General features: G+C 38.9%; 1 protein-coding gene across 1 annotated transcript in view; it reads right to left on the bottom strand.

Annotated features, from left to right (window-relative positions):
• Window positions 1-1,442: 1,442 nt before the first annotated feature.
• Window positions 1,443-26,335, bottom strand: part of LOC128639933 (peroxisomal N(1)-acetyl-spermine/spermidine oxidase-like) — an 87,750-nt gene continuing 62,857 nt past the window's right edge. Inside the window, exons 4-8 of the mRNA XM_053692199.1 lie at window positions 19,829-20,022; window positions 18,311-18,566; window positions 11,817-11,929; window positions 6,294-6,451; window positions 1,443-2,930 (exon numbers count right to left, since the gene is read on the bottom strand). Of these exons, the coding sequence (XP_053548174.1) occupies window positions 2,781-2,930; window positions 6,294-6,451; window positions 11,817-11,929; window positions 18,311-18,566; window positions 19,829-20,022 (871 nt within the window). The 3' untranslated portion in view covers window positions 1,443-2,780. The remainder of the gene's footprint in view (window positions 2,931-6,293; window positions 6,452-11,816; window positions 11,930-18,310; window positions 18,567-19,828; window positions 20,023-26,335) is intronic.

Below are 26,335 nucleotides of genomic sequence, written 5' to 3'. Positions count from 1 at the left end.
ATCATCCTGCGACATACTTTTAGTAGCTAAAATATGTTCTTTGCAATTTATTGACCTTTCAGTGCATGAGGGACACATTCTAAGTGGGGGTTCCACAATGGCTTCTGAACATATTCAACATTGACTTTCCTCAATGTCAGACATGTTGAACAGGCTAGTAATGACCACAAACAAGCTTGAAAACACTTTATTTAGTGAAAAAATAACAATCTTTAAGAGAAAAAAAGCATAAACGTTCTGCAAAACTGCTTTAAAATACACCAAACTTTCCAAATTTTTGATATCAGACTCAATTTGTGTAGTTAAGTTTGCCCCACAAGAAAATAAAACATTTAACCCTTTATTGTGCAACCCGGATTGATAATAAGGTCTAAATCCGGAAAAAACACCCCCAGCACCTTGCCACAGCCCTGCTGTGGTGCCTACCTGCCCTCAGGGATTAGAAAAATGGGGTTAAAGCTTCGATTGGGCCCAAAACTTCCACCAGGGCCATCAGAAGTTGGAGCTTGCTGCTTGCTAAGTGAAAACAACTGCACATCTGAGGCGTGAAAATAGGCCCCGCCCATCACACTCAATGTCTCTACAGCCTCAAAGAACCCCACCAGAGTGGTTTTAAACTAGCCATGTGGGTTCTGAGACCCAAAAAAAGTGTACCCTCAATAAAAGTTGCCAAAAACATTATTGTCCCAAAAAACGATAACAGCACTCCCAGTTCACAAAATGTTTGCCCACAAACATTCAAAAACTCAGTGTCAACCATTTTTTAATTAGCCCCTTATGCAAGCTTAGTAATGCCCTTATATAGCTCTTAGGATTACTGCTTACCCTGACCCTCATGGGGACACTGTCAGCCTTTCTGAAATACACAGTCTCTACAGAAAACATGACTGAACATACCTCACTGCTATATAGCATGAAAACCTTACTCACACTGAATATTCCTGCACCCCTCAGCCTCTGTGAGAACTGGTCTGGATCTTAGTGACAAATGCTAAGATCATCATCCTCCAGGCAGAAGTCTTCATCCATCTGCTGCCTGAGAGTAAATAGTACACACCGGTACCATTTAAAACAAAAAACTCTTGCTTGAAGAAAATAAAAACTAATATTTTATCACCTCTTTCACTTTACCCTTCCTAGTACTTAGAGTAGGCAAAGAGAATGACTGGGGGGTAGAGCTAAGGGAGGAGCTATATAGACAGCTCTGCTGTGTTGCTCTTTGCCACTTCCTGTTAGCAGGAGGATAATATCCCACAAGTAAAGGATGACTCAGTGGACTCGTCGTACCTTATAGAAGAAAGAAACTTTACACGGCATTAGAACGAGACTCCCATTGCACCTCACTTGTAATACCAGCACACATTAGCGTGCACTGGTATTTCTCAGCTGAGCGCAAAAATCTGGCCTTTATGTATAATACAAAATAATGACCTACACACATCTTCAAAGAAATGTATTTTTAATAATGAATTACAATTTATTTTTATAATACATTGTATGATATAACAAGTGTAGTTATTGGTACACGTGTCATTACTTGCATAGCACACGATAATCTGATGTTCCATCTAGCATAGAGTTTTTTTCTATAGCAGTGTCTCTGAGATTAAAGTATTACAGTCACATCATGTATTTCAAATGTTGCTCAGATAATCATAGTTGTGGGCATAAAGCTTTACAGTAAGATGTGATGTTTCCTGTTAGCTATAAAGGGGTTAAGCTTCTCATCACTACTGAAATGTAACTTATGGTATATGTACAGGTCAACCATTAACTCTTTTTTATGTGCTATAACTTTTTTGTCCTGGCTTTTCACAAATGCAGCCAATCACAAGTGTTTTCACTAGTATATCACAGACCCTGTGTTGTGATTGGGTGCACTTGTGAGCTGAGATGAGTGACATAGAGGCCGAATTATGAAAGGTCTTGTGGACCTGATCCGACAGTGCGGATCAGGTCCGCAAGACCTCGCTGAATTGCTGAGAGCAATACGCTCTCCGTATTCAGCATTGTATTAGCAGCTCACAAGAGCTGCTTGTGCAACACCACCCCCTGATGACTCGCGGAGGTGTCAATCAACCCGATCATATTCAATCGGGTTGAATTGCGGCGATTCCTGTCCACCTCATCAGAGCAGGCAGACAGGGTTATGGAGCAGCGGTCTTTAGACGACTGCTTCATAACTGCTGTTTCTGGCGAGCCTGAAGACTCGCCAGAAACACGCCCTTCATGCTCCATACGGAGCTTGATAAATGGGCCTCATTGTCTTGATAAGCTTCTGAGTGAGGTGACCTAAGATAAGATCAGTCTGAAGGAGAAGGAAGAAGAAGAGGTTAAAGACACAGTAGAAGTATCACTCAGGACTCCTAGAGCACTACTGGTCCTCAGTGGAAACCCCCACTGATCCAATCAGCAGCACTAGTTCTACATCTGAGTCATGCGACTAGGGCTGCTGATTGGAGTGCAGGATTGATAACGAATTAGAGCATGTAATTATTTTTATTACTATGGCCTTTTAAACATCAATAGAGAGATACACAGAGCATTTTTGTCTTATCAAGTGTATTGTAAAACTTTCAGAGATACATTTTCTATAGTGCTTTTCAATGCGCCTACATTATACTGTGCTGCAATATGCAAGTCATCATCTTATTGTCTTGTTTATCCTGCACCTCAGTATTTTAACTATTTTGATGTAGTTTGTTACATTTTTCTTTAATCTGGCTGTTAGAATACTTTAAACAATAAGAATGGACTGAACAATAAGTGAGGATTTATCATCAGGGCTTGGCTTTGCTGAGTGAAGGTTCCAGCCCAGGATACTGCCCAATCAGACGATCAGCTTCTCTCCAGCCAGATGACAAAGCACCATGAGTTGTAGAATAGAAGGTTCTGTGTGTTGCTTCTCCAGCAAAGAGAACCTGCAGGGGCTGAGACAGGGAAAGAAGGTAAAAAAAGAGACTAAATAAAACAAACTTCACAAACGTTATCATGATTGCAGGTGGACAGATTTTATAGAGAACCTGTCTTCCAGTGATCGCCACTGGCGAAGCTGCATGTCAATCACCCTGATACATAAATGTATGGCTGCAGGTTTATCATGCAAATGCCGCTTAAAGAGATATGAAACCCAAAAATGTTATTTTGTGATTCAGACAGAGCATACAATTTTATAAAAAATTTCCAATTTACTTTTATCAAATTTGCTTTGTTCCCATGGTATTCTTTGTTGAAGATATATCTAGGTAGACATCTGTAGCACTACATGGCAGGAAATAGTGCTGCCATCTAGTGTTCTTGTAAATGCATAACATTCTTACAAAACTGCTGCCATTTACTGCTCCATACACGTACACACTGCTGAGCAGATATTTTCAATAAAAGATATCAAGGGAACAAAGAAAATGTGATAATAGAAGTAAATTTAAAGTTGTATAAAATGGCTCCATCTGAATCATGAAAGAAAAATCTACAATTTTGAGATTTGAATTACAGGAAAAATAGACAAAGCAATTATGGCCAAAACATTAAGGGCTAAATAACAAGTGGCGCTCTAACAGTTGCGCACAAGCGAAAAGGGGTTTATCAAGGCTGCTTGCACGCATCGGAAGTAGCGCTTGTATTACAAGTTGAAAGTAAACGCGATCGCTTGAGTGCAATTGAAGTTACATCAGGTTAGCGCGACCTCAGAGCTCTTGTTAACTGTTTGCAAAACAAAAAAGTGTCACAAAATACATTAAAAAGTACAGTTACACTGATAACACTGATAACAATTATTTAAAAAAATATTGCTCAAAAAAGTTATAAAGGCTGAAAGAAATGAGGTCTCAAGTACTTGCCTAGATGTGCTAATTTCCTGTGCAACACATTTTATTGATTTACTTTTGAGACATGGAGGATTTTATTCTCAAACTTTTATCTCCACCATAATTTTAATGAGTTTTGGTTGGAATGAGCTTTACCTAAGCAGCAATCAGAAATCTATCAACTACTGATGAGTTCTAATAAGAACAAAACAGGTTGTCTAGTAGTGATGTCTGTATTTGCTGCATTCACCCCATTAGGGGATCGTTGTGTGTTAACACAGTATTTGAAGCAAAGAGTTTGAGATGTTGCATATACAATTTGCATATCTTACCCATAATCCTCCTGTGCATTGGTAGCAATCTATATGGAGTTTTACTGGGTAAAAGAAAGTGGGGATACTTGCCTAGATGGGCTAATTTCCTGTGCAACAAATTGTATATATATATATATATATAGAAAAGCAAAAAAAGAAGCACTCACTGGATTTTCATCAAAAAGTGACCAGAAATTTAATGTAGTTTGTGACGTTTCGGGACAACAACAGTCCCTTTATTATATTTTTTCATGTGCAAAAACTCAAGAAATGACACTTTGCTACAATGTAAATTAGTGAGTGTACAGCCTGTAAATTTGCTGTCCCCTCAAAATAACTTATCACACAGCCATTAATGTCTAAACCGTTGGCAACAAAAGTGAGTACACCCCTAAGTGGAAATGTCCAAATTGGGCCCAATTAGCCATTTTCCCTCCCTGGTTAGTGTCATAAGGTCTTAGGTGTGAATGGGGAGCAGGTGTGTTAAATTTGGTGTTATCACTCTCACACTCACTCATACTGGTCACTGGAAGTTCAACATGGCACCTCATGGCAAAGAACTCTTTGAGGATCTGAAAAAAAGAATTGGTGCTCAACATAAAGATGGCCTAGGCTATAAGAAGATTGCCAAGACCCTGAATCTGAGCTGCAGCACGGTGGGCAAGACCATACAGCTGTTTCACAGGACAGGTTCCACTCAGGACAGGCCTCGCCATGGTCAACCAAAGAAGTTGAGTGCACGTGCTCAGCGTCATATCCAGAAGTTGTCTTTGGGAAATAGACGTATGAGTGCTGCCAGCATTGCTGCAGAGGTTGAAGGGGTGGGGGGTCAGCCTGTCAGTGCTCAGACCATACGCTGCATACAGCATCAAATTGGTCTGCATGGCTGTCGTCCCAGAAGGAAGCCTCTTCTAAAGATGATGTGCAAGAAAGCCCGCAAACAGTTTGCTGAAGACAAGCAGACTAAGGACATGGATTACTGGAACCATGTCCTGTGGTCTGATGAGACCAAGATAAACTTATTTAGTTCAGATGGTGTCAAGCGTGTGTGGCAGTACCCAGGTGAGAAATACAAAGAAAAGTGTGTCTTGCCTACAGTCACTGCATTAACCCCTTCCTCACCCGGCAACTTCTTTGGTTGTTTTTTGCCTACAGTCAAGCATGGTGGTGGGAGTGTCATGGTCTGGGCCTGCATGAGTGCTGCCGGCACTGGGGAGCTACAGTTCATTGAGGGAACCATGAATGCCAACATGTACTGTGACATACTGAAGCAGAGCATGATCCCCTCCCTTTGGAGACTAGGCTCAGGGCAGTATTCCAACACAACAACCCCAAACACACCTCCAAGACAACCACTGCCTTGCTAAAGAAGCTGAGGGTAAAGGTGATGGACTGGCCAAGCATGTCTCCAGACCTAAACCCTATTGAGCATCTGTGGGACATCCTCAAATGGAAGGTAGGGGAGCGCAATGTCTCTAACATTCACCAGCTCCATGATGTCATCATGGAGGAGTGGAAGAGGACTCCAGTGGCAACCTGTGAAGCTCTGGTGAACTCCATGCCCAAGAGGGTTAAGGCAGTGCTGGAAAATAATGGTGGCCACACAAAATATTGACACTTTGGGCCCATTTCCACTTAGGGGTGTACTCACTTTTGTTGCCAATGGTTTAGACATTAATGGCTGTGTGTTGAGTTATTTTGAGGGGACAGCAAATTTACACTGTTATACAGGCTGTACACTCACTACTTTACATTGTAGCAAAGTGTCATTTTTTCAGTGTTGTCACATGAAAAGATATAATAAAATATTTACAAAAATGTGAGGGGTGTACTCACTTTTGTGAGATACTGTGTAAATATATATATATATATATATGTGTGTGTGTGTGTGTTACAGATATAGATACACATATAAACACATAAATACATATGTACACATATATAGACATATATATAAGTGCACTGGAGCCCTTTGCAGTCAAGTATAATAAAAACATGAAAGAAAATATTTATGCAATATTCACATTTCAGAAAGTGTTATACTGTGTATGTACTGTAAATATTTCACATTCCAATGTTCTGCACATAGGGGAATATATTCTATGTATTTCTTAATAGATATTCCTATACATGTCTGTATATATCTATAGCTATATATAATCTATTTTGTTACCTTGGCTGTGTCTCCCTCCTCTGGTAGTGGCTGTGCCAGAATATCTACATCCTTCCCAGAACTGCCAACTGCCACATAACTGTAGGAGCCTCGGGTGAATGTCTCACTGCGCCAGCGTGTGCGCCGGATGCGTACAGGGGGGCCGAGATTAGGATCTCCTGCAGAGGGAGAAAAATGATAACCTCTTCTAAAACCAATACTTTAATTTTAGCTTGTGCAGGACATGCTTAACCACTTACAAATATAATTAGAAAAATACTTAAACGGATGTGGAACACAATTGACTTTGTTATTCAGAAAAAGTATCAATTAAAAGAAAAAAGTTTCAATTTACTTCTGTTATCAAATGTACTTTGTTCTTTTGGTATCCTTTGTTGTAAAGCAGGCAGGTAGGTTCAGTAGCAGCACGTCTGGGGAACTATATAGCAGCAGTGTTTGCAAGAATATCTTTTAACAATGTTATACATTTGCAAGGGCACTAGGTGGCAGCAGTGATTGCTGCCATGTAGTGTTCCAGACATGCTCACGCTGCCTACTTAGGTATGCTTTTCAAAAAGAATGAAGCACAGTTGATAATAGAAGTGAACTGGATTTTTATTTTTTTTAAGTGTATGCTGTGTCTGAATCATCAAAAAAAATGGGTTGCATGTCCCTTTATGGAATAACTTGGGACAAGAAGGACTGCCCACATACATCCTATACAAAGGTTCCTAGCTAAATATATATAGAAAATAGAATTTATCATGTTTTATCATATATTTAAATGGACTTGGTTTTCTGATGAAGGATTATCATAACCTTTGAAACGCGTAAGGGTTTATTTATCATATATTTAAACGGACTTAGTTTTTACTTAGACCACAAACACGGACGTCAATTGCAATATATATTTTTGCCATGCTACTAAAATACCTCATAGCATTTTGAGATTATACTGTGTGAGTATAATGCCACTGAGGAGTGTTTTTTTTATTTTTTTATTTATTTTTTAATTAAAATTTTATTACTCTATGTTGTGTCTATGTTTGTTTTACATGACACCCATCTGATGTTGATAAACAAGTTCAACCAAATTCCTTGAGGACGAGGTCCTCTCTCCTTGAATTGAACGAGCCTAGCTATATTCCTTATGGAAGAGTCATGAGTGGTTTCGAGTAAGCAAAGTAGCAAAATATAGTTCCTTTGATTATAAACGGCACTTACCTCATAATTGACTGAGGTCATCTCTAGTAAGTTTACATCTATCAGACACTTTGGGATTGTTTCATCTGACATATTATCTGGAGAATATACATACCTGGACATTGCTCGTATTATTATCTTTATGGTACATACATTTCCAGATTGTAACTATTCTGTATGTATTAACCAATACTAATTTTCATGTAGCATATATGTGTTTATTTCTATAGCCATCCAGTAAGATAGCGCTTGAGTACCTCTTTCCTCTCTATATATAATTATATATATATATATATATATATATATATATATATACCGTATATATGTTTATATACGTGTACATGTTTTACTGTATATCTACTGTATATATTTAATATTCCAAAATCATTAAACATACTGTAAAATATTGTAAATAATCCATAGACTATATCTATATATTTTATTTTAATTCTGAATAATTAATTTTCGGCTAGATTACGAGTTTTTTCGGTAATGGTGTGTGGTGCTAACGAGCAGTTTATGCTTACCGCTTACAGACTTACAGACAGCGATGGTATTACGGGTTTTTACAAACCCGGCGTTAGAAGCAGAAAAGTGAGCGGAGAGCAAAATTTTGCTCCACATCTCACCTCAATACCAGGGCTGCTTATGTTAGCGGTGAGCTGGTAAAACGTGCTCGTGCACGATTTCCCCATAGGGATCAATGGGGGAAGAGACGTCTGAAAAAAAAACTAACACCTGCAAAAAAGCAGCGTAAAGCTCCTAACGCAGCCCCATTGATTCCTATGGGGAAAATACATTTATGTCTACACCCTAACATGAACCCTGAGTCTAAACACCCCTAATCTTACACTTATTAACCCCTAATCTGCCGTCCCCGACATCGCCGACACCTGCATTATATTATTAACCCCTAATCTGCCGCCCCCAACACCGCCGACACCTACATTATAGTTATGAACCCCTAATCTGCTGCCCCCAACATCGCCGATACCTACATTATATTTATTAACCCCTAATCTGCCGCTCCGGACACCGCCGCCACCTACATTACATGTATGAACCTCTAATCTGCTGCCCCCAACATCACTGACACCTACATTATATTTATTAACCCCTAATCTGCCACCCTCAATATCGCCGCAACCTACCAACATTTATTAACCCCTAATCTGCCGCCCACAACGTCGCCGCCACTATATTAAAGTTATTAACCCCTAAACCTAAGTCTAACCCTAACCCTAACACCCACTAACTTAAATATAATTTAAATAAATCTAAATAAAATTGCTACAATTAACTAAATAATTCCTATTTAAAACTAAATACTTACCTATAAAATAAACCATAAGATAGCTACAATATAACTAATAGTTACATTGTAGCTAGCTTAGGGTTTATTTTTAGTTTACAGGCAACTTTGTATTTATTTTAACTAGGTAGAATAGTTATTAAATAGTTATTAACTATTTAATAGCTACCTAGTTAAAATAAAGACACATTTACCTGTAAAATAAAACCTAACCTAAGTTACAATTACACCTAACACTATACTATAATTAAATAAATTCCCTAAATTAACTACAATTAAATACAATTATTTAAAGTACAAAAAAACCCCCCACTAAATTACAGAAAATAATAAAATAATTACAAGATTTTTAAACTAATTACACCTAATCTAATCCCCATAATAAAATAAAAAAGCCCCCCAAAATAATAAAAAGCCCTACCCTATACTAAATTACAAATAGCCCTTAAAAGGGCTTTTTGCGGGGCATTGCCAGAAAGTAATCAGCTCTTTTACCTGAAAAAAGTACAATATCCCCCCCAACATTAAAACCCACCACCCACACACCCAACCCTACTCTAAAACCCACCCAATACCCCCTTAATAAAACCTAACACTAACCCCTTGAAGATCACCTTACCGGGAGACATCTTCACCCAACCGGGCCGTAGTCCTCAATGAAACCGGGAGAAGTCTTCATCCAACCTGTCAGAAGTGGTCCTCCAGACGGGCAGAAGTCTTCATCCAGACGGCATCTTCTATCTTCATCCAACCGGCGCGGAGCGGGTCCATCTTCAAGACATCCGACACGGAGCATCCTCTTCATCCGACGGCTGACAACTGATTGAAGGTTCCTTTAAATGATGTCATCCAAGATGGCGTCCCTTCAATTTCGATTGGCTGAATTCTATCAGCCAATCGGAATGAAGGTAGAAAAAATCCTATTGGATGATGCAATCAGCCAATAGGATTGAACTTCAATCCTATTGGCTGATTGGAACAGCCAATAGGATTGAGCTCGCATTCCATTGGCTGTTCCAAACAGAATTTTTTCTACCTTAATTCTGATTGGCTGATTTCTATCAGCCAATCGGAATTGAAGGGACGCCATCTTGGATTATTTTATTATTTTCTGTAATTTAGTGGGGGGGTTTTCCGTACTTATAATTGTATTTAATTGTATTTAATTGTAGTTAATTTAGGGAAATTATTTAATTATAGTGTAGTATTAGGTGTAATTGTAACTAAGGTTTGGTTTTATTTTACAGGTAACTTTGTATGTATTTTAGCTAGGTAGTTATTAAATAGTTAATAACTATTTAGTAACTATTCTACCTAGTTAAAATAAATACAGAGTTGCCTGTAAACTAAAAATAAACCCTAAGCTAGCTACAATGTAACTATTATTTATATTGTAGCTATTTTAGGGTTTATTTTACAGGTAACTATTTAGTTTTAAATAGAAATAATTTAGTTAATTGTAGTTATTTTATTTATATTTATTTAAATTATATTTAAGTTAGGGGGGTGTTAGGGTTAAGGTTAGACTTAGATTTAGGGGTTAATACATTTAATATAGTGTCGGCGACGTTGGGGGTGGCAGATTAGGGGTTAATGAATGTAGGTAGGTGTCGGCGATGTTAGGGACGGCAGATTAGGGGTTAATAACATTTAACTAGTGTTTGCGAGGCGGGAGTGTGGTGGTTTAGGGGATAATATATTTATTATAGTGGCAGCGATGTCCGGTTCTGCAGATTAGGGGTTAAAAAATGTATTATAGTGTTTGCGATGTGTGGGGACCTAAGTTTAGGGGTTAATAGGTAGTTTATGTGTGTTAGTGTACTTCTTAGCACTTTAGTTAAGCGTTTTATGCTACGGTGTTGTAGTGTAAAGCTCTTAACTACTGACTTTAAAATGCGGTACCAGGCTTGACAGGAGAGGGTCTACCGCTCACTTTTGGTCAGACTCGTAATACCGGCGCTATGCAAGTCACATTGAAAAAAAGAGGATACGCAATTGACGTAAATGGATTTGCTGTATTTTCGAGTCTGGCCGAAAAAGTGAGCGGTGAGCCTGTAAATTCAAGAATCGTAATACCAGCGGACGTTAAAAAGCAGCGTTGGGACCTCTCAATGCTGCTTTTTAAGCCTAACGCAAGACTCGTAATCTAGCAGATAATTTCTTAAAATATTTTATATGTAATATTTTAATGACGTGCCTTAAACTCGAACTTCTTAAGATCTAAATTGAGAAATGAAATGTACAAAATGCATAATTTAAATTCCTATGCTAAAATGATGTACTCTATTATTAAATATATATATTCTATATATCAGATACTGCTCATGTAAAATACATATCTATACCTTTATGTCTATTGGAATAGATATGCAAGTATAGGTATATATATATATATATATATATATATATATATATTTATTTATTTTTTACATGGGTGAGCCAATCACACAAGGCATCTATGTGCAGCCACCAATCAGCTACTGAGCCTATCTAGATATGCTTTTCAGAAAAGTATATCAAGAGAATGAAGCAAATTAGATAATAGAAGTAAATTGGAATGTTGTTTAAAATTATATTTTCTATCTAAATCATTAAATAATTTTTTTGGGTTTAATGACCCTTTAAGAAAAAAAAAATTATCCTGTAAGTGAACATTGGAATGTTAAATTTGTACAGTAAATACATAGTAAAATACATATACAGTACATTAATACATATGTATACATAAATAGACATACGTACAGTATATGTGCATTGGAGTCCTTTGTTAAATAGCTGAAAACATGTAAAATCATTTTTATGCAATATTGATATTTAATAAAGTGTTGAACTATGCATTTAAATATTTAACATTCCAATGTACTTCATAAGGGAATAAGTTCTATGTATTTATAATAGATATATAATTATATATAAGAATCAAAATGAATGTTCAATGTTTCAAAAACGCTTATCATTTGTATAGAACAAATATGGTCAACCTTCATTGTTTTTAACAAATATGCCAAAAAGTCATCCCTTTTTGTTACCTGTGAACTGTCTCAGCACAGAAGTCATTGCGGTGAGGACTTCTTCGTCTGTCAATGTTTCAATGAACTTAGCCTCCTCACCAGAAATAAAACCACAAAGAACGTGGCCGAGCCTGAAGATGAAAGGACACAGTGTGGAATATTCTTATCTACTGATCTCAAACCTTAGACCATCATAAATCTAATATGTGTGTTTGTAAAAACAAATTTAAAGGGATAGGGAAAACAATTGCCCAATTTCTAGAATTAAATTGGCAATTATCAAATAGTTATATGCTTTAAGATTTTCATGGAATAAGTCTGAAGGACAAGAACATATGAGAACTCTTGTTTCATTATTTTGCTCTTAGAAAACCAAAGGTATATAAGTTAAATACATAATATATATCAATTAAAATAAGGAGTTTCTGGTAAATGATTTTATAAGAGAGCAAAGAAAAATAATTCTAATTTAATAACAAACTATTTTCTAAGTACATTACAAAAGCAAATTTACATATATTTTTGTCTAAAATAGTGACAAAAAAAAAGAAGAAAATTTGAAATAATTTTGCTCAACAGATCGTAGCCAAACACAAAAGTGTTTGACAAAGCAGAATTCCTCCAGAAAAAATGTTTGCCTCTGATGTATGGATCCATTTAATTTGATAGAAACCCACGTGTTCCATGAGAAATGTGATTCCTTTTTGTGCAATTGGTTCCAAATCCACAATATGCAATTCATCTCAGAACCGATGAACTTGATATTAAAGACAAACACAAAAAACAAAAATGTAAATTGTCTCACTCAGTTATTACTTACTATCTTGAGGCAGTGTGCTAGCAGTCACTAAGATAATAATGCAAATATGTGTATATAGCAAGAAGCATGTGATATAAATATTTCATACAGGCTGCATTGCAACCGCCAAAGCATCATAAATTTTATATAAATATATATACTAGTGTTAAAAGCCATGTATATGGGCCAAAAATGTCCCCCTCTACCTCTTTCTACCTCCTCCCTCCTTCCACCTTCCTGCCGCTCTAAGCATACATTTTTTTCTGTATTGTAGCATTCCCACCTGTTCCCGCCCCCCTTCAGCGATGGGCTGCCTACCCGCCACCCTCCTAACCCTCCCACGTCACCAACGATCGGCACCACTATTGCCTGATCTCTTTTTCGGTACCTCTGAAAGACTATTTATGCACTGTCCCACTCGTGGAGCATGCAGAAATAGCGCAATCTCGCTAATTTTAGCTAGATTGCGGCAGAGAGAGGCCCAGGACAGCAGTGGGCTTAATGACCATTGTCATCCTTGTGCTTGTCTTGCGAAGTCTCTAATGCGCATCAGCGCTAGTCGTTAAGGGGTTAAGACCAGGTATGTTTGTCTCACGTAGCAGTCTCTAATGCACATGACTGCATCGGACAAACATACCTGGCCTTTTATAATATAGGAGATATATATATTTGACCAGACAAGATTAAAACCTGAGTACCAAGGGTATGTATCAACAAATTGAAAAAGTGTTATGCACTAAGTACCCAGAGGAATTTAACACATTATATAGCTGGTTCTTTTTCATTTTTTGGAAACATACCCTTTGTTAGGATATGTTAACATTACCAACGCCATCTTGTCTTAGTTGCCATTTTGTCTTGGGCATCCATTTTGTCTAAGAATAGTTTATTATAACAGTTTATTATGTAGAAATATGCTGATGTTAGTGAGACTTGCATAGCTAGAATGGTCTTGTGAATGTTCCTGGCAATGCGCCTGGAAGCCCGTTATCTATGTAAGATGCCCAAACGGCCTTGCTTTGGGCTGAGTTGTGCACCTAGATGTCCTTTTATTATTGTTATAGAAATACTCCTTAAGATTCCTCTTTTACCCAATTATTTTAATAAGCTTCTTTTGTTCATGAAATATGGTGTGAGATGATGTAGTTATAAACGCATCATTGTTTAACCCCATATGCTGTAATTATTGCTTATAAGAAGTATTGTGCATCTTCTAATAAACAGAATAGGTGTTAGACTGATTTCCCATTCATTTCCAGGTGATAGTGTATGATCCAGGCCAAGTGCTGACTTTCTTGTGTGGTCATATATATATATATATATATATATATATATATATGTACAGTATATATATATATATATATATATATATATATATATATATATATATATATATTTATAATGCTTTGGAGGGTGCAATAAATTGATTAAGCTTTTTGTGCAGCCTGTGTCACTTTTTAGCAGTGACAACATTATACCACATGCTTCTAACTATATACATATTTGGATTGATATCAAAGTCACTATAAGATCAGATGGTCTATATCAGTCAGTGTCGTTACTGAACATTTATTTTAGCATTCAAAAAATATTTTAATTAGCTATTAGATCTGCTTTTTTAAACCAAAAGAGAAAGGTGAACTTCCACAACAAATATTCGGCTAGATTACTAGTTGTGCGTTAGGCTGAAAAAGCAGCGTTAACAGGTCCTAACACTGCTTTTCACTACCGCTGGTATTATGAGTCTTGCAGGTTTAGGGGCGCCGCACACTTCTTTGGCCTTACCGCAAAATGACTTTCGTAAACCCTTTTTTCTATGGGACTTCCATACAGCTGGTATTACGAGTCTGTCCTGGGAGGCCAAAAAGTGAGCGGTACACCCTCTACCTCCAAGATCCCTAACGCATTTTAAAGTCAGTAGTTATGAGTTTTATGATACAACGCTGTAGCATAAAACGCATAACTAAAGTGCTAAAAAGTACACTAACACCCATAAACTACCTATTAACCCCTAAACCGAGGCCCTCCCACATCGCAAACACTATAATAAAAATTTTAACCCCTAATCTGCCTCTCCGGACATCACCACAACTATAATAAACATATTAACCCCTAAACTGCTGCACTCCCGCCTCGCAAACACTAGTTAAATATTATTAACCCCTAATCTGCTGCCCCTAACATCGCCGCTACCTACATTACGCTTATTAACCCCTAATCTGCTGCCCCCAACATCGCTGATACCTACATTATTTTTATTAACCCCTAGAATTCTATCAGCCAATTGAAATTAAGGTAGAAAAATCCAATTGGCTGATGCAATCAGCCAATAGGATTAAGCTGATTGGATCAGCCAATAGGATTGAACTTCAATCCTATTGGCTGATTGCATCAGCCAATAGGATTTTTTCTACCTTAATTCCGATTGGCTGATAAAATTCTATCAGCCAATCAGAATCTAACGGACGCCATATTGGATGATGTCTTTTAAAGGAACCGTCACTCAGTAAGAAGACTCCGGATGAAGAGGATGCTCCATTTCGAATGTCTTGAAGATGGAGCCACTCCGCGTCGGATGGATGAAGATAGAAGATGCTGTCTGGATGAAGACTTCTGCCCGTCTGGAGGACCACTTAGTCCGGCTTGGATTAAGACTTCTCCCGGCTTCGTTGAGGATGGATGTCCGGTCTTCAGAACAGTAAGTCGATCTTCAGGGGGTTAGTGTTAGGTTTTTTAAGGGTGTATTGGTGGGTTTTATTTTTTAGATTAGGGTTTGGGCTGCAAAAGACCTAAATGCCCTTTTAAGGGCAATGCCCATCCAAATGCCTTTTTCAGGGCAATGGGGAGCTTAGTTTTTTTTTAGTTAAGGTTTTATTTGGGGGTTTGTTGTGTGGGTGGTGGGTTTTACTGTTGGGGGGTGTTTGTATTTTTTTTTACAGATAAAAGAGCTGATTACTTTGTGGCAATGCCCCGCAAAAGGCTCTTTTAAGGGCTATTGATAGTTTAGTTTAGGCTAGGATTTTTTATTTTGGGGGGGCTTTTTTATTTTGATAGGGCTATTAGATTAGGTGTAATAAATTAAAAGATCTGTAAATTTGTTTTTTATTTTCTGTAATTTTGTGGGGGTTTTTGTGCTTTAGCTAATTTAATTTAATTAATTGTTTTTAATTTAGTTAATTTATTTAATTGTAGGGTTAGGTTAGGTGTTAGTGTAACTTAGGTTAGGTTTTATTTTACAGGTACATTTGTATTTATTTTAGCTAGGTAGTTAGTAAATAGTTAATAACTATTTAATAACTATTCTACCTAGTTAAAATAAATACAAACTTGCCTGTAAAATAAAAATAAACCCTAAGCTAGCTACAATATAACTAATAGTTACATTGTATCTAGCTTAGGGTTTATTTTTTATTTTTTTTTATAGGTAAGTATTTAGTTTTAAATAGGAATAATTTAGGTAATGATAGTAATTTTATTTAGATTTATTTAAATTATATTTAAGTTAGGGGGTGTTAGGGTTAGGGTTAGACTTAGGTTTAGGGGTTAATAAATTTAGAATAGTGGGGTGGCAGATTAGCGGTTAATAAGTGTAGGTAGGTTGCGGCGACATTGGGGGTGGCAGATTAGGGGTTAATAAAAATAATGTAGGTGTCGGCGATGTTGGGGTCAGCAGATTAGGGGTTAATAAGTATAATGTAGGTGGCGGCGATGTCCGGAGCAGCAGATTAGGGGTTAATAAGTATAATGTAGGTGGCGGCGATGTTAGGGGCGGCAGATTAGGGGATTAATAATATTTAACTAATGTTTGCGAGGCGGGAGTGCAGCGGTTTAGGGGTTAATATGTTTATTATAGTGGTGGCAATGTCCGGAGCGGCAGATTAGGGGTTAATAAGTATAATGTAGGTGGCGATGATGTCAGGGGCGGCAGGTTAGGTCTTAATAAGTGTAAGATTAGCGGTGTTTAGACTCGGGGTTCATGTTAGGGTGTTAGGTGTAAACATACATTTTATTTCCCCATAGGAATCAATGGGGCTGTGTTACTGAGCTTTACGCTGCTTTTTTGCAGGCGTTAGACTTTTTCTCAGCCGGCTCTCCCCATTGATTCCTATAGGGAAATCATGCACTAGCACGTACGACCAGTTCACCTCTGACTTAAGCAGCTCTGGTATTGAAGTGCGGTAAGGAGCACAATTTTGCTCTACACTCACTTCTTGCCTTTTAACGCCGGGTTTAGAAAAACCAGTAATACCAGCGCTGTAGGAAAGTGAGCGGTGAGAGAAAACTGCTCGTTAGCACCGCACCCCTATTACCGCAAAACTTGTAATCTGTCCGATAGTTTTTTCATCCTGGAAAGGGATTTCTATGTCTTAAGGCTTTAACACCAGCTTTGGAGTATGCAAAAAAGAAACAAACATTAAATATAAGAAAAAAAGCTGCCACAGGCATTTTAAATTGACATACATACACATACATAGAAAAACATGGATTTATATGTATAGACATATTTTTACCAATGGAGATAATGAAAATATTTTACATTACAATCTTAGGCACATTAAACAATATCTCAGATGTATTTTCAAAGCGATATTCGCATATAGATCTCGAGATATCTAGACATATATATATATATTCATATAGATATCTCACTATAAATAGATATATCTGTCCAAAAATCATTACATATATAGAGAAATATGTGTTTAGAAATAAATAGAAAATATTCCGTTACGAAAAAAATTTCACAATATGAAATATTAGCATTTTCATGTTCACTTTTCAAGGAGAATATGTCATTTGTGCAACATATTAGGGTTTTTGTCTGTTTTCTTTTCCATTTGACTTCTCCATTGACTTATATGGGGAATAAGTGAATGTGCACACGATTGGGCTGTTTAGATTATGCGGCTTAACGCACATGAAAAAGTTATTTTGCACTTGTAATAGCTGTACAACCCCAAATGCGATAAAGGCATAACGTTCTGTGCGCTTTCTCAACTGATTTCGTGCATGACTTGTAATCTTGCCCTCTGAGTTTGTAATATACTTTATATATTCAATATGCTTTCATTAATTATTCTGTCCCCTCTACCTGTAATTTAATTTTGAAAATGGTGGGTTTTCCAATGCCTGTAAAAAATGGAAGTGCGGACTCAGACTGAACACCGCTTTATGCCACACGGTCATTGGTTAACAAATGCTACTGACCCATTTAAAAAACTGTTCCTAATTGACCTATGCAGCAAAGGAAACTTAGGTTACAGCATGGTGATTTAAATTGCTGTTCATAATCTCTCTCGCCAATTTGAAAATCACCCCGTATTTATGCGACAGGGGTGATTGACAAGCCCTACTTTAACGCAATTGGTTGCGTCAGGGTAGAGGCTGGCTTGCACAAGTGTTCGTCTGTGCAATTTTAAATATTGGGAACAAATGCGCCCACAATCTGCAATCAAAAATGTTCCAGCATATTCCAGCTCTTATAAAGTGATTTTGAATAAAACCGTAAAATCATATAACTTTTTGAAAAAAAAAATAGTGAAAATAAACAAAATTCTCAGCCTTTATGCAGCACATTGGTGCAACTAAACTCTTACACGTTCACAGCTAAAGTACAATTAATATTTTCCTAGTGCAGAGACAACCTGCATTGTAAATATGTGAATTCTATAATTATTTGTTGTAGTTATTTTATATAAAATGTTACACATACTGTGCAGGTGGCTGCAGTACCACAAATCCAGAAAGTTTCTTCACCCAATCACGACGCATATCCCGTTGTGGCTCTACTAGCGGGGACTCCCCCTCCCACACCAGCACTAAGTATTTATGTGTGGGGTCCCAAAATGGTTCCTCAAACTCCATAATGATCTTGTTAACTGTTCCAAATCCCAAGTTCTGAATTGCCTGAACCTTCCGGGGTGGTAGAGGAGGGTTCATGAAACTTGCATTTTGTTCTTTCAGGAATCCTAAAACAACAGGGCAGTTCTGACGTTAAACAAAAATTCTCACACATTTTGATTTGCCGTATTCCTTCTACTAAATATATTAACAGTCATTTTATTTAATTTGATAAAAGTTAAAGGGACACAGAAATTATTCATGAACTTGATGTAAAGCTGCACTTATTAAAGCTTCAAAACAAAATTCTGATGGAGAGGAACCAATGGGTTACTGAGGTTAGTTTCCATTTGTTTTTAGTAAAAACAGAAATGTTGTTTCAATTGCATTTTTCTCTAATTTGTTAAGGCATAGAATTTTAGCACTACTGAGCAATGCGTTTAAATACATAGATACTGTACCGCTCTGAAGCCACAGAGAGCTGCTAGTCCCCAGCAGACACATCCAGGGAGCCAATCAGTAGCATCAGTCACACAACCCCACCAATCATCAGCTGCGTCAGCTCAGGACCAGAAGTTATCTGTAAGGCTGTAGCCCCCAGCTGTACTTTTACTACATTTTAACACATTTGTGAGAGTTAAACACAAAGGGCCCAATGATCTAAAACTCTCTTCTCCGGTGAGATTATCTAAGAAGTCTTGTCAGAACTAAGCTGTCCCTTAAAGAATTTAGAAAAGCAAATTTGAGATTGAAAACTTTTTATCTAGCTATGTAGAGTTCTGAATGTGAAGGGGAGGCACATGCCTTGCAAATTTTTTTTTTTAAGAAGGCTCCAAAGATTTTCAGGCCCATTTATCAAGCTCCGTATGGAGCTTGAAGGGCCGTGTTTCTGGCGAGTCTGAAAACTCGCCAGAAACACAACTTATGAAGCAGTGGTCTAAAGACCGCTGCTCCATAACCCTGTCCACCTGCTCTGAGCAGGCGGATAGGAATCGACGGAAATCAACCCGATCGAATACGATTGAGTTGATTGACACCTCCCTGCTGGCGGCCGCAAGTCAGCAGGGGGCGGCGTGGCACCAGCAGCTCTTGTGAGCTGCTGGTGCAATGTTAAATGCGGAGAGCGTATTGCTCTCCGCATTTAGCGAGGTCTTGCGGACCTGATCCACAGTGTCGGATCAGGTCTGCAAGACCTTTGATAAATTGGGGCCATAGTGTGATTTCTTTCTGTGCCAGCGAGATTTCGATCATCAGGCTCATAGACTAAAATGACATGCTATTATCACTTGCAGTACATTATAATAAAATATAAATAAGTATATTTGTCTAATTATATCATTAGTTTGTTAATATCAGCTGTTGAATCACTAAAATTACAGTTATTAGTTACCTAGAGGGACAGTGACAATGACATGATCTGCTACAAAAGTGTCACCATCTTCGCACTGCACTTGTACAGGATATGAGCGAGAGCTGCTGTCTTCGAAGGACCCATTCCAGTGGATATTTTTCACAGCTTTGTTCAGTTTGAAAATATCATCAGGGAGTGTTGATTTCATGCTGTTTATAAGGCTTTCAAACCCCCTGCAAGGATAAGAAATATAATTAAATGCTTTTTATGGACGTATTACTATGTCACTTACAGCTAGATTACGCTAGCGCTGGTATTATAAGTTTTAAAAAGCAGGCTTGTGTGGGCGATATGGTTGCGTTGAGCTCCCTACCGCACCCAAATACAAGCGCTGCTTTGGCGTGCTCGTGCACGATTTCCCCATAGACATCAATGGGGAGAGCCGGCAAAAAAAGTCTAACACCTGCGAAAGAAAAGCTCTGTAACGCAGCCCCATTGATGTCTATGGGGAAATAAAAAGTTACGTTTAAACCTAACACCCAAACATAAATCCTATGTCTAATTAACCTTTATCTGCTGCCCCCAACATCTCTGAGCAGCTCTCATTCTATTGGCTGTTCATATCAGCCAATAGGATGAGAGCTCAATCATATTGGTTGATTGGAACAGCCAATAGGATGAGAGCTGCTCAAATCCTATTGGCTGTTTGGAACAGCCAATAGGATTTTAGCAGCTCTAATCCTATTGGCTAATTGACATCTTTTAGCCAATTGGAATGCAAGGGACGCCATATTGGATGACGTCACTTGCATTCAAGTTCCAGTTTATGACGGAGACCGTATTGAAGAGGAGATCCGCACCGGATGTCTTCAGGATGGACCAGCTCCACGCCGGATGGATGAAGATAGAAGATGCCGTCTGGATGAAGACTTCTTGCCACCTGACTGAGGACTTCGCAGGCTGGATGAAGATGGAAGAGTACGCCCTGATGAATCCTTCAAGCGGGACTTCAATAACTGTAAGTGGATCATCGGGGGTTAGTGTTAGGTTTATTTAAGGGTTTTTTAGGTGGGTTTTATTTTTAGATAAGGGTCTGGGCAATGTAAAAGAGCTAAATGCCCTAGAGTAGTGTTAGGACTTCTTTAATGTGTAGTTTAGTTAAATTTAATTGGTAGTTAGATTAATTTTAGTTTAGTAATTATAATAGTTTAATTGTTAGTTTAAAATTAATTTATTCAATTTGAAAGGTAAGTTTTAATTTAATTTAAGGTAGGGAAATCGTAATTTTAATATAAAGTTAGGGGGTCATTAGGTTTAGGGGTTAATTGTTTATTTTAGCATATTTCGTTGTGGGGGGCTTTCGGTTTAGGGGTTAATAGGTTTATTATAGCGGCAGTGTGGACGGAATGCAGATTAGGGATTAATAATATTTAAATATTATTTGCGATACAGGGGGGCGTCATTTTAGGGGTTAATAATTTTATGAAAGTGGCGACGATGTCGGAGAGTGGCAGAATATGGGGTTAATACATTTTAATAGTGGTGGCGATGTCCAGAGCGGCAGATTAGGGGTTAATAAATTTATTATAGTGTTTGCGATGCGGGAGGGCTTCGGTTTATAGGTAGTTCATGGGTGTTAGTGTACTTTGTAGCAGTTTAGTTATGAGTTTTATGTTACAGCTTTGTAGCATAAAACTCATAGATACTGACTTTAAATGGCGTTACGGATCTTGTGGTTATAGAGTGTAAAGCTCACTTTTTGACCTCCCAGGCAAACTCGTAATATTGGCGCTATGGGAATCCCATTGAAAAAGGACTTTTTTAAAAGTGTGGTACCAACGTTGTATGACAGTCTAAAAGGTGTGTGGTATACCTATACCAACAAGACTTGTAATAGTAACGTTAGAAAAAAAGCAGCGTTGTGGGCCATAACAATGCTTTTTCAATCATAACGCAAAACTCGTAATCTAGCTGATAGTGCTTTGTCCAGCATACTGTGTTGACGTAGTACCTACGTAAAACAATCTGACACATGCTGCGGTCCATGCTGTCAGCTTTGATGGTGGAAACTGCAGCCTGTAGCAGAAGGCATCTGTCTTCATGTGGTAGGGAAGCACTGATAGCTCTCCCTTTACCATATGAAGGCAGATCCCCAATACAGACAGTGACTCTCTGGGCCTGATTTAACAACATAAGGCTGACAGGGGCATCTTCCCTTGTCCACCCGGCTTCAGGTCCAGTAGCCAATGGTGGGTGAGCAAGGACTGTCAATCTCCCCAGTCGGAAAGATCCAGGAGGATTGATTATGCCAAATAACAGGTTAAGAAATCTCAGCTACAGGTTTGCTTATGTGAACCTGAAGCCGAAAGCGCTCTGATTCCTTAATAAATATGGCCTTCTGTGTCACTATCTGTATCGGCTTGCAGTGAAGCTGTGGGTGATGTAAGAGGGAGGCGAGTGGGCGGTGCATCGAGGGAGGGGAGGAAGGAGAGGGTTCCCTACACTACATTAATTAGATTTGTTGAGAGAGTTGGAGGGGTGGGTCCCTACACTACAGAAAAACAAAATGTATGCTTACCTGATAAATGTATTTCTTTCTTGACAAGATGAGTCCACGGATCATCTAATTACTATTGGGAATATCACTCGTGACCAGCAGGAGGCGGCAAAGAGCACCACAGCAAAGCTGTTAAATATCACCTATTTTCCCTTCAACCCCAGTAATTCAACCGAAGCAAAGGAGAGAAAGGAAGCAACAAGGTGCAGTGGTGTCTGAAGTTTATAAAATACCAACAACCTGTCCATAGAACATGGCGGGACGTGGACTCATTGTGTCAAGAAAGAAAGAAATTTATCAGGTAAGCATACTTTTTGTTTTCTTTCTAATGACACGATGAGTCAACGGATCATCTAATTACTATTGGGAATAAATACCCAAGCTAGAGTACACAGATGATAAGGGAGGGACAAGACAGGGAATCTAAACGGAAGGCACCACTGCTTGAAGAACCTTTCTCCCAAAAGAGGCCTCAGCCGAGGCAAAAGTGTCAAATTTATAGAATTTTGAAAAAGTGTGAAGAGAGGACCAAGTTGCAGCCTTGCAAATCTGTTCCACAGAAGCTTCATTTTTTAATGCCCAGGAAGAGGAAACAGCCCTCGTAGAATGAGCCGTAACTCTCTCAGGAGACTGCTGTCCAGCAGTTTCATAGGCAAAGCAAATGATACTCTTCAGCCACAAAGAAATAGAAGTAGCCGTAGCTTTCTGCAACTTACGTTTCCCAGAGAAAACCACAAAAAGCGCAAAAGACTGACGAAAATCCTTAGTCGCCTGTAAATAGAATTTTAATGCCCGCACCACATACAGATTGTGCAAAAGCCATTTCTTTTGAGAAGAAGGATTATGACACAAGGAAGGAATAACAATCTCCTGATTAATGTTCCGGTCTGAAACTACTTTAGGGAGAAACCCTAACTAAGTATGCAAAACCACCTTATCCGAATGAAAAATAAGGTAAGGAGACTCATACTGTAATGCCGAGAGCTCTGACACTCTAGGAGCAGATGAAATAGCAACAAGAAACAAAACTTTCCAAGATAACAACTTAATATCTAAGGAATGCATAGGCTCAAACGGAGTCCCTTGAAGAACCTTAAGAACTAAATTAAGACTCCAGGGAGGAGTAACTGGCTTGAACACAGGCCTGATCCTGACCAAGGCCTGACAAAACGATTGCACGTCTGGGACGTCCTCCAGACGTTTATGTAACAAAATAGACAAGGCAGATATTTGACCCTTTAGGGAACTTGCAAATAAACCCTTCTCCAAACCATCTTGTAGAAAGGACAGAATTCTAGGAATCCTAACTCTACTCCAAGAGTAGCTCTTGAATTCACACTAAAATAGATATGTACGCCATATCTTATGGTAAATCTTTCTAGTCAAAGGTTTACGAGCCTGAATCATGGTCTCAGTGACCGATTCCGAAAATCCACGCTTGGATAAAATAAAGCGTTCAATCTCCAAGCAGTCAGCTTCAGAGAAACTAGATTTGGATGAAGGAAGGGCCCTTGAAGTAGAAGGTCCTTCCTCAACGGAAGTCTCCAAGGTGGAAGAGATGACATGCCCACCAGGTCTGCATACCAAATCCTGTGAGGCCACGCAGGTGCAATGAGGATCACTGACGCCCTCTCCTGCTTGATTTGAGCAATGACCTGAGGTAGAAGATCGAACAGAGGAAATAAGTATGCAAGACTAAAATTGCAAGGTACCGCCAGAGTGTCTATCAGTACAGCCTGAGGGTCCCTTGACCTCGACCCATACGTCGGAAGCTTGGCATTCTGCCGAGATGCCATGAGATACAATTCCGGCTGACCCCATTTGAGAATCAGGTTGGAAAACACTTCCAGATGGAGTTCCCACTCCTGCGGATGAAAGGTCTGCCTTCTCAGGATGTCTGCCTCCTAGTTGTCCACTCCTGGGATGTGGATCGCCAACAGACAGCAATTATAGGTCTCCGCCTACTGAATTATCTTGGCTACCTCTGTCATGGCCAAGGAACTCCGAGTTCCTCCCTGATGGTTGATGTAAGCCACTGAAGTTATGTTGTCTGACTGGAACCTGATGAACCGGGCCAAGGCTAACTGAGGCCAGGCCAGAAGAGCATTGAAGATCGCTCTCAGCTCCAGAATGTTTATGGGTAGAACAGACTTCTGACCGAGTCCATGTTCCCTGAGCCTTTAGAGAGCCCCAGACTGCTCCACATCCCAGAAGGCGGCGTCTGTTGTCACAATCACCCAAGAGGGTCTGCAAAAGCAGGTTCTCTGGGAGAAATAATCCTGAGACAACCACCAAAGAATAGAATCCCTTGTCTCCTGCTCCAGCTGTAATCGCGGAGAAAGATCTGCATAATCTCTGTTCCTCTGACTGAGCATGCTTAACTGCAGAGGTCTGAGGTGGAAACAGGCAAACGGGATGATGTCCATTGCCGCTACCAGTAGACCGATTACCTCCATGCACTGAGCCACTGATGGCCGAGGAGAGGACTGAAGCGCTAGGCAAGAATCAAAAATCTTTGATTTCCTGACTTCTGTCAGAAAAATTTTAATTGATAAGGAATCTATTATGATTCCCAAGAAAATTACCCTTGTATTTGGAACTAAGGAACTCTTTTCCAAATTTACATTCCAACCGTGAGATCGCAGGAAATATAACAACATTTCCGTGTGGGATCTTGCTTGTTAAAAGGATGGTACCTGAACCAGAATGTCATCCAGATAAGGCGTCACTGCAATGCCCCGCAACCGGAGCACTGCCAACAGGGATCCCATAACCTTTGAGAAAATTCTGGGAGCTGTGATAAGGCCGAATGGAAGAGCCATGAACTGGAAGTGTTTGTCTTGAAATGCAAACCTTAGAAACTTGTGATGGTCCCTGTGGATGGGAACATGCAGGTACGCGTCCTTTAAATCTACCATTCTCATAAATTGACCCTCTTGGACCAAAGGAAGAATGGAACGAATAGTTTCCATCTTGAAGGACGGCACTCTGAGGAATTTTCAATAGCAGGCTTTTTGGATTGTTTTCCCTTGTTCCTAGACTGATTGGAACTCCAGGAAGGCTTGGACTGCTCCGGCTTGGAAGAGGGAGAGGAAGGCTTTCCTTTGAAATTTCAAAAGGAATGAAAATTACTCTGACATCCCTTTTGTTTATTTCTATTATCCTGAGGGAGGAAATGGCCTTTTCCTCCCGTAATGTCAGAAATTATTTCCGTCAAACCCAACCCAAACAAGGTCTTTCCCTTGTAAGGAATCGCCAAAAGTGTAGACTTAGATGACACATCCGCAGACCAAGATTTTAACCATAAAGCTTTGCGGGCCAGTACGGCAAAACCAGAAATCTTAGCTCCCAGCTTAATAACTTGAAGGGAAGCATCAGTGATAAAGGAGTTGGCCAACTTAAGGGCCTTTATCCTATCCTGGATTTCTTCTAGGGGAGTGTCTGTCCGAATAGAATCAGACAACGCATCAAACCAGTATGCTGCCGCACTAGTGACAGTAGCAATACAAACCGCAGGTTGCCATTGTAAACCCTGGAGTACATATATTTTCTTGAGCAACCCCTCTAACTTCTTATCCATAGGATCCTTAAAGGAACAACTATCCTCTATGGGAATAGTTGTTCTCTTGGCTAGCGTGGAAATTGCCCCTTCCACTTTGGGTACTGTCTGCCAAGACTCCTTAATAGAGTCTGCTATAGGAAACATCTTTTTAAATATTGGGGATGGAGAAAAAGGGATACCCAGTCTCTCCCATTCCTTAGCAATAATCTCTGTAGCCCTATCTGGTACAGGAAATACCTCCACCATGGAGGGCATGTCAAAATACTTGTTTAGTTTACTAGACTTCTTAGGATTGACTACGACGGTAGTGTCGGAGTTGTCCAGGGTAGCTAAAACATCCTTAAGCAACAAACGGAGGTGTTCAAGCTTAAACCTGAAGGAAACAACTTCAGTATCAGTTAAAGGTATTACAATGTCTGAGTCTGAG

The sequence above is a fragment of the Bombina bombina genome, chromosome 9 (assembly GCF_027579735.1).
Source record: "Bombina bombina isolate aBomBom1 chromosome 9, aBomBom1.pri, whole genome shotgun sequence".
Lineage (NCBI taxonomy): Eukaryota > Metazoa > Chordata > Amphibia > Anura > Bombinatoridae > Bombina > Bombina bombina.
This window is presented reverse-complemented; position numbering and strand designations above follow the sequence as displayed.